Here is a 10,094-nt window from a genome sequence, read left to right on the forward strand (position 1 = left end):
ACATCGTATATTCGTTATGCATATTATATTAAGAGTAATTTATCAAATACACCCTCCTCAAATACACTTTTTTAAAATAACTCCCACCTCAAATTTTTTTTATTTTTTTACACCCATTTTAATGTCTCCGTTTATAATTAACACCCATAACCGTTTTCAGGTGAAAAGGCATGTGAAATGACGAAAATGCCCCCGCGTATTTAAAAAGCCATGACTCTTCATTTCCCTCCCTTATTTCACCTGTTGAACAACATAACACTTGTTAAAATTCCACCAAAAATCATCCCAAATCCCAGCTTAAAATTTCCCCTAAATTTTCCCCAAATTTTCGCTTAAAACCCTAATTTTCGAGGGATTGTTCATTCATCAGGATTGATTTATGTAAGTTTTCATTCTATCTCTTATTTCGAATTTCTTTGTTTGTTATTGTTTGATTTCTGTAACCTTTGTCTTCAATAATGTTGATTGTAGAAGCTTTATTTTCTGGGTTTGTAATCCGATAATTGTATAAGCTTAATTTTGAGCATCCTAATTTCTGGGTTATCTATTTCTGGGTTTAGGGTGTTGGGGTTTTGTATTTCTGGGTTTATGATTCTAATTTTAGTATTTCTTAGTTTAGGTTTTCCAATCTTTGATTTTGTCCTTTGTTATAGGAAATGGCTTCAAAAAGTACTCCTACTAGGGTGACTTTGCGTGTCAATCATGGTGGTCAATTTAAGGTTCACGAAGGGAAGTTTGACTATGTGGGGGGTGCTGTGCATCTTCAAATTGGTGTTCTGTTTGATGATGTAACTGTAGAGATGTTTAAGAAATTGGCTCTTAGATTAACTAGAAGAGATGACTCAGAAATTTGGTATAGAAGACCATTGAGGAGTATTAGGGATGCGAATGGAAAAGGGTTATTGGTTTCCTGTTTTGATTTAATCAATTTAGTAAAGACTCTATGCAAGACTACCAATACATTGACTGTGTGGATAACTGAACCCTTAACAGTAGAATCTTTTGCTTCTACTTCAACTATAGTACAAACAGAAAAGACCAAAAGTGCAACAGTGGTCCCACTAAGTAAAGATGCTTTGGTGGGAAGTACCTCTACTTCTTTATGCACTACAGAACAAAAAACTAAGGCCCAAAATAACCTTCTTTGTCCCATCCCAATCCAATTCAAAGCACCCACCCAACAAATACCTACCCCAACTAATGCAGCTCTGAGATCTTTAAGAAGAAGCCCTCGACAACACAAAAATACCACAGAAGTTTCACCAAAAAAGATCAAAAAACCTGACCTTGTTATTGTAAATGAGGCCACTACTAGGGAGAAGTTACCCTTGAGGAGGAGGGTAAACTTTGGTGCTCAGCCTGGGATTGTTATAAGGGATTCAGATGTGGAGTCTGAGCAGGAGAGTGGTTGTTTGAATGGTGTAGTAACTGGGTTTATTGAGCTAGGAAGACATCAAAAAAAGGGACAGAAAAGGGAAAGCTAAAGTGAATGAAGGCATAGAAGTGAGAAAGGAAGGTAAAGGTAAGAAGATAGCAACTGTGAGAAAGGAGGAGAATAAGGTAGTTGTGAGAAAGGGCCAGAAGAAAGAAGTAGATCTTGGGAAGGGGAAGAAAGCAGATCTAAAGAAGAAAGGAAAGAAAGTAGATCTCAGAAAGGGTAGGAAGAAATTGCTTGAAAACATAATAGAAGAAGAAGAGTTCAGTGATTCTGAGTTGAGTGAGCAAGGCAGTGAAGATTTTGGTCTTAATGAATTTGATATTGGTTTAAATAAGACTGATGACTTATTTGAAAAACAAGATACTGGCTTAACTATAAAGGGAGTAGAAACTGGTTTAGGCATTGAAGAATTGAAAGGAAAAGAAATAAATGTACTTGAGCCTTCAAAAGCAAAAGAGAAGGTTTTATATGGAGTTGATGACTTGAATGTCAATGTGGAGGCAGATTTGGATTATGACTCGGAGGAGTTGAGAAGCCTGGTTGGATCTGATAATGCTGATGAGGGCACATCTAACCCTACATTTAACCCTGACCATGACTTTAGCAAGCCTATAAAGCTGAGGTTAGGGTTAAACTTCCCTAGTGTTGAGGTTTTTAGGAAAGCCCTTGTGCAGCATAGTGTGACAAATGGCTATGACTTCTACTACTCACACAATGGAAGGGACGGGGTGTGACTCATTGTTACAATAGGTGCAAGTGTGAGTGGAACAAGAAGAGGTCAAAGCTTCCAAAGTGTGTTTGTGGGATTAAGAATCCCTGTAAGTTCAGAGTACATGCTAGGGATGTGACAGAAGGAATTTTTCAGATAACTGGGTTACATTTGAAGCATAACTGTGTAATGTCCACTTACAATAGAAAAGTGGGGTCTGAGTACCTAGCTCAGAAGTATGTTGAGTTTTGGAGAAACAATAGTGACTGGAAATTACAGAAATTCCAGAAACATGTACTACAAGAGCTAGGAGTTCATGTAACGTACATGAGATGTTGGTTGGCAAGAGCTAGGGCAAGGCTCATGATTCATGGTAATGGCAAGGATCAATATGCCAAAGTATGAGAGTATGAAGCAACAACATTGAAGTACAACCCTGGTAGTTCAGCATTTGTGGTGTGTGACAATATTGAGAGGCCTCCACCTATATTCAAAAGATTCTATGTCTGCCTAAAAGCTTGTAAAGAAGGATTCATACAAAGATGCAGGCCTATAATTGGAGTGGATGGGTGTCATTTGAAGGGTGTATATCCTGGCATATGTCTGGTTGCTGTTGGGGTTGATGCAAACAATAACATATTCCCAGTAGCATGGGCAGTGGTTGAGGTGGAGAATAGGGACAGTTGGACCTGGTTTTTGGAGCTTCTAGCTAGTGATATAGGCAAAGTAGAGGGGGAAGGGCTTACAGTGATGTCTGACAGACAGAAGGGTCTGATTGATGCCCTAGCTACTGTGGTGCCAAAGGCCAATATCAGATTTTGTGCAAGACACATTTGGGCCAATCTGAAATTGAGATTCAGTGGTCAGTTATACAAAGAAACATTCTGGGCTGCAGCCAGAGCTATGACAAGGGTAAGCATGGTCTTAACTGTTATTTCTTACTCTTATGCACTTGTTTTTTTTATGTTTACTCTTAACTGTTATTTCTTACAGTGTATCTATGTATCTTAAAATGTGTAGGCTGATTTCTCAAAAGAAATGGAGGGCATGAAGCTATTATCAAGAGATGCATGGTCTTTTTTGAATGACATTCCCCCAAGGCATTGGTCTAGGCATGCATTTGACAGTACTTGTAAGTCACACCTTGTCTTAAACAATGTGTGTGAGGTATTTAATGCTGTGTTGAAGGAAGCTAGAGACAAACCTATACTTACACAACTAGAATGGATGAGAAAGTATGTTATGCAAAGATTATGTCAAAAGAGAGAGGGTGCTAAATCATATGAAGGGAGAGTGATGCCATATGTGGATAAGTACTTAGACTGGGCAAAGGATGAGTCCAGATTTGCTACCTTTATGCAATCTGATGAGCATGAATTTGAGGTGGAACTCAGAGGGGAGCAAGTTGTTGTGAACTTGTTAGACAAGACTTGTGGGTGCAACCATTGGAACTTAACTGGTTTACCTTGCCCACATGCAATGGCATGTCTCTTGGAAAAGAGAATGGACCCAAAAAACTATGTGGATGATTTCTATTCAAAGGAGAGGTACATGCTCACCTATGCCAACAAAGTTTCCCCTATGCCTGGGGTAAAACATTGGGAACCTACTGCTATGCCAGAGCCACTACCACCACCCTTAAGGACCATGCCAGGAAGACCTAAGGGAAAGAAGAGAAGAAAAGAAGCTGGAGAGAATGAAGAACAACAACTGAAGAGAGGGAAGAGGTCTAAACATTGCAGCAACTGTGGAGGCTCAGGTCACTACAAGAGAACTTGCAAAAACCCAGCTGCACCACCAAACACTGCTGTGAGGGCACCTGGTGGCAGACCACAAAAAAAGACTGAATGGGCAAAGAACATCAGAGAGAAAGCAAGGGCAAGGGCAGCCCAAAAAGAGGCATGGAAAACAGCACATCTCAATGGAGCATCATCAAGCACCTCCACTGCTATGCCATCAACAAACACTGCAGCACCTACTTCATTGTCATTCACAGAGCTTTTATCCCAAGCTTCTAATGTTCAAGGAAATCAAGCATGGCACCAGTCTTGACCAAAGTCATGAATCCTATTGTTATTGAACTTGTGTAAGGTTTATTTATGAACAATTCAACAAATTTCTAAACCTGCTTTTGTTACTTATGAACAATTAGTTGGACTTGTGTAAGGTTTGTGAACTTGCTTTTGTGATGTAATGCAATTCATCAGTTTCTGGTTTATCAATATTTCAGTATTTGTGAACTTGCTTTTGTTGTGCTAATAACCAAATGCAATGTAAAAAATTGCAGCGTGTAATGAACAAGCAATTAAGAAGAACATAAGGTCTGACATTATCATTAAGAACTTAAAACCCACATTGTCGTTGCCATTACATTAAACATAGATACTTAGACTTACATACGACAAACTTCTATGAAAATGATGAGCATCATACAGGCAAACACTATCATAGACAAGCGCAACAATAATCGCCCTCTCATACTTTGCCATGAAGGCTTTGTTCTTCAGATTTTCAATCTCAAATTGTAGCTTCTTCCTATCCTCCTTATGCCATTGTATTTCACGACTCAAACAACCAACTTCATAATCAACAAGTCTCTTCTCCATCTTGAGCTTGTTGATTATCTCTTTCTGCCACTCAGTTTGAACGCGATCATGCCAACGAAACCAACGACAACCAACCATACCACCTGTTGGGTTAGAGAACTTGCACTTCTCAAAACGTCTTCCTGGATTGTCATTAGTACCAGACGTGAAAATGGCAACCGGCACACCACAAAGACATTTTTTGGGTTGCTCTTCAACGCCACTGTTATGACTGCTTTCATAGCTACTTTCGATTGACATTTTGATTGGCAAGCTAACCCTAATTTTCAGAAGACAAATCAAACCAACATCAAAATCACAACCTAATTACCAACAACCATATCGAAATTAAAATGAACAAAGTTAACCAAATCCAAACAATGGAGAATGATTTACCTTGAGAGAGAATGAGAATACAATGAAGGAAACAAAATCCAAACAAAATTGAGGAAAAGAAGAAGGATTGAAAGAGAAAGAAGAGAATGAATGGGGGAATTAGAAAGATGAACACAACACCATTATAAAGGAGGAAATGAGGGCAAAATGGTCCGAAAAAATAGGTTTTAACTCAAAAAATTTAAAAACTAACGGAAAAGCTGCCGGGAAACGTTAATGGGTGCAATTTTTGAATGGAGCCATTAAGTTGGGTGTAAAAAAATAAAAAAATTTGAGGTGGGAGTTATTTTAAAAAAGTGCATTTGCTGAGGGTGTATTTGATAAATTACTCTTATATTAACGAGTACTCGTTATTTCTTTACGTACGCACAAGAAATCACGTAGTACAACCATGCCCACATTTCATGGGTGATGGGTCAACTGATCACAAAATCTCTTTGTTATTTTGATTCACCCCGTCCGAAATAATTAACAATCGGTAACAACTTCACAAATAAGAACCATTATTTTCCTCAAAAAAAATATAAGGACTTGTTTGGTTGACATAAGGGAATTAAAGTTCCCGGGAACTTCAAGTTCACATGAATTTCCAATTCATGTGAATTCCCAAAAAGTGTTTTGGTTTGCATGTGGGAAGTTAATTCATGTGGGAAGTTCCAATGATCAAGGGGGGGCTTGGTGAGTGACTTCCCACATAATGGAGGAAGTAGATTCATGTGGGAAGTTCTATTTCCCATGATTTTGGCAACCAAACAACATCATGGTTTTACACTTCCTAGAAAGTTTAAAATCCCATGATTTTAATGACAACCAAACAAGCCCTAAGAACCATTATTGCTCCTTTGCTATTTACTACTCCCTCCAATTCACTATGATCTTCCACATTAGTTTTGGGGTAAAATTTAGTGGTATGGTGATATGTGGATATAAATGAAAGTAAAAGAGAGAATGCGGGGTCACAAATTACTACAACCACAAATAATAGACAAATAAGGAAAGTGGAAGATCTTAGTAAATTTGTCGTTTTAGGAAATGTGGAAGATGTTAGCACTACAACACACTGTCACTTGCGCCACGAATTATATGCGCCACGAATTATGCCACGGGAATTTATAATTCGTGGCTAAATTCTGCTTAGCCACGGGAAAAATTTATTCATTATTTTGGAAAAAAAATTATGCCACGGGATAACTTTTCCAGTGGCAAAAAGTCACTTGCGCCACGAAATAGGCTACACCCGTGGCAAATAATCATTTTAGCCACGAACTAGGTCACACGCGTGACGAAATTTTAATTAGCCACGAATTGTTCCGTGGCAAAAAAATTTTAGCCACGAACTAACAACCTCCCGTGGCGAGTATCTTTTCCGACTTAAATTAAAGATATTTTAATGTTAAGGCAAACTTAAAATCTAAAAGATATTTAATCAAATATAAATAATATGAAAATGCATTTCAATATAAAATTTTTCAAACACTTTGATTAATTTAATTAATATCTTTTTATTATTTTATTTACTTTATTAAGAAATTTTAAAATTTTATAAACTTTTATGCAAGCAAAGAAAAGTTTATCGTCAATTTTTTTTATTCTTTTAGAAATCATAATTACGTTTTGTAGGTTTTTCAAAACATTTCTATTTTAAGAAATTTGTATTATTATTTAATTCTGTTTATTACAGTCGTGAATTTCTTTTAATTTTTTAATTAAAACATTATAGTCTTGAATAACAATCTTAAATGATCGTATCACATTTAAAAACATAGCATATAAAATTACATAAATAAGTTATTTATCATCTATGTTTGATAAATCTAAAATTAACATATTGTCAAATTGGTTCATTCAAAATTTGATTTACAATTTTATTTGTAAGATATTTATAGAAAAAATTTGAATTTGATAAAAAATTTAACTTGGTGAGAAAAAAAAGTTTTGGGAAATTGTTTTTTAGGGGTGAAAAAAAAACGACAATTAGATTACAAAATTGATTAAATAAAATAAGTGCGCTGAGAATAGAAAGAAAAAAAATGATCTTCCACAAATCAATTAAAAAAAAACATATCGAAAAATTATCAATATAAAAAATTCAAGGATTAATTGATAAACATTACCAATATAAGGACCCTTTTTCATAATCAGTACCAACATAATCAATAATTAGTAATCAATACCAAAAATATTAACTTTTTTCTACGATCGGTACTAAGTCGCCTGAAAATCTAATCTCAACCTACTTGAAAAATTCCAAAAAGCCATCATTCAAGTACAAATCTCCACTCACCCACTTCCAAAATCCTTCTCTTAGATGAAAACACTTTTAAAGTAGAAAAAAATTAGAGTAAGAAGGCGACTTGGTACCTATCGTAGAAAAAAGTTAATATTTTGCTAGTGATTACTAATTATTGATTACGTTGGCATTGATTATGAAAACGATGACTAAAGTTGGTAGTTTTTATCAATTTACCCAAAATTCAATATGGAGAAATTTTTTTCATTGAAAATGAGCACATCATAGGGAAAATATAGAAATTATAATAATTTAAAGTCACATGTGCAAATAATGTGAAAAATTTGAGAAAAAAACGATAAATCATAACAAAGAGAAATCAGTTTAAGAAAATAAGCGATGCTGTTGTACGACAGTGTTTTTCGTGTTTTCTGAGTAAAAGTGACTACCTTTCGGTTAATAGTGACAAATTTCGTTTGGGGGGGGGGGAGACCTTAAGTTATAAAAAGTAGTCATTATTTTATCAAAAAAATGGTTAATTTTTCATATCGTATGTACGACGGTCATACAATAGCATTTGCGTAAAAAAATATACGAAAAAATGAGTACAAGAGAAATGAAAATAAGAATGTCGATAAACTAAAAAAATAAAAAAATGTTAGGAAAACACGATTAAGTTTACTTTTTAGAGAAAATGGTTTTGTTAACTTGGGCAAAAAAATGATGTCAAAATCATTAGTCGGGAGGGTAACATCGAAAATTTGATTGTTTTGGCCAAAATAATGTTTTTCCTGCAAAAATTCATAAATCATGTAACATTTTTGTAATTAAATAGTACTAAAGGTAAATTTTGAAAGGAAAAAAAAAATAAACGTAAAAGGATTCAAAGTACTAATTATATCAACAAAGTTAACTTTCAGTTTCGGTAGCACATCAAAAGAACTCTACGGTTAAGCGTGCTCAGGTGAGAGTAGTGTTGGGATGGGTGACCTCCTGGGAAGCCTCTTTGATGCGTGCGAATGCATGACCGGTGAAACCAAAGAACGTTCAAATGAATCAAGTTAACTAGCGAAACCAGTACCGAGATTGTCATTATTCCATATATGATAAAAAATATCGATCGTGAAAAAAAAAATTATTTAACATTTTATTTATTTAATTTTCATATATAGTTTTTGCCACGGGAATTACTTATTCGCCACGGGAAATTTTTTAGCCACGGGAGTTATTAGCCACGAGAGAATCCGTGACCAAAAATTTAATAATAGCCACGTTCTTGTTTTTCCCGTGGCTATCTCTTCGCCACGACCACTTGCGTCACGGAAGGTATTCCCGTGGCCAAATGATTTAGCCACGGAAATTTAACACTTGCGCCACGAATTTAGCCGTGGCCCAAGTGCTCATTTGTAGTAGTGTAGAGAAGAATAGGAGGGAGTACTAATTTTTTTTTTTAATCAATAATTACTATGCGTTCACTGTCCTAAACAGTTTAATAGAATTGTTTATGCTTTAGCGAAGCTATAACGTATTAAAGCAATTTCTCTCGCTTTAGGTTGGATATATATCACTGGTCTCATCCCGTTCAAATTCAAACTATACCTAACGATATATACCAAGAAAATAAATACGTAGAAAGAATACAAAGATATAAAGATGCATGAGGTATGAGGTATGTAATAATGAAGGTGATATTGCGGGTCGTTTTTACCGCAAACCATTGAGTTAATTACTCAATAAAGATGTGTGTACGATAAGGGAAGTGAGAAGAAGAGAATGGTGGTGGTATTTAGTCATTTGGTGATCAGAACAAGGAGAACGGCGAGAACGAAAGTAGCATGTCAAGCACCTCAATATGGCAAGCACCTTGTCGTCGAAAATGATGACGTGGAACCATTTTTGGTAAATAATTTAAATCGGCACCATTTTATTAAATAGTTTGAGTATCAACCTCATTTAAGCAAAAACTTCTAATTAACTATTAAAACTGTTATGGCTGCTAAACTATCTCCATAACATAATACAAGTCAATGGAGGCTATGCGACTTTGTCTTGCAAATCAGGGTTATTACTATGCGTTCACTGTCCTAAACAGCTTAATAGGATTGTTTATGTTTTAGCAAAGGCTATAACGTATTAAAGTAGTTTCTTCCTATAGACACCAACATTTTATATTTTGGTATCTATTTATTTTATTGTATCTTAATTATTTTGAGATAATTATCAATAAATATTGTGATAATATCTTAGGAAATTAGGATGATATTCTAGAATATTTTACCTTGCCCTCCAAGTCACTGCACTATAAATATAGACCGTGCCTTTAGGATTTTGGGAGCAGATGAATTAAGTTTCAAACGCCCCCGTCTTTCTACTACGAAATTGTAGGTAAGTGGAATAAGTCAACAAAAAAGACCTCATCACCTTCCTACGAGATTAAGTCGATAAGATCCTCGTAGCACTATCAAAACCCTAAACCCTAGAGATGGAATCAAGAAATCTACGGAAGTTGTAACCTTCAATCTTTCAATAATAAAACGCTTGTTTTCCATATTATTTTCTTGCCTCTTTATTGTTTATCGCAGGTATGAATTTGTATGGTTCACATTTCCACTTTAGATTGGATATATATCACGGGTCTTATCCCGTTCAAATTCAGACTATACCTAACGATATATACCAAGAAAAAAACTACGAAGAAAGAATTAAGATATAAAGATGAGGTAGGTAATAATGAAG

At 35.4% G+C, this 10,094-nt stretch overlaps 1 protein-coding gene across 1 annotated transcript; it reads left to right on the top strand.

Annotated features, from left to right (window-relative positions):
- Positions 1 to 1,988: 1,988 nt before the first annotated feature.
- LOC141594179 (uncharacterized) lies at positions 1,989 to 4,376 on the top strand. Its single transcript, XM_074414352.1, has 2 exons — positions 1,989 to 3,059; positions 3,168 to 4,376. Exons 1-2 carry the CDS (start codon positions 2,898 to 2,900, stop codon positions 4,197 to 4,199), a joined length of 1,194 nt encoding a protein of 397 aa, XP_074270453.1. The 5' UTR covers positions 1,989 to 2,897; the 3' UTR covers positions 4,200 to 4,376.
- Positions 4,377 to 10,094: the final 5,718 nt, after the last annotated feature.

Source organism: Silene latifolia, chromosome 8, assembly GCF_048544455.1.
Source record: "Silene latifolia isolate original U9 population chromosome 8, ASM4854445v1, whole genome shotgun sequence".
In the NCBI taxonomy this organism is placed as follows: Eukaryota; Viridiplantae; Streptophyta; class Magnoliopsida; order Caryophyllales; family Caryophyllaceae; genus Silene; species Silene latifolia.

Coding starts and splice junctions, on each gene's coding strand:
- LOC141594179 (XM_074414352.1), top strand. CDS start 2,898: ATGTCTGACAGACAGAAGGGTCTGATTGATGCCCTAGCTACTGTGGTG. Junction 3,060..3,167: donor CAGCCAGAGCTATGACAAGG/GTAAGCATGGTC, acceptor TAAAATGTGTAG/GCTGATTTCTCAAAAGAAAT.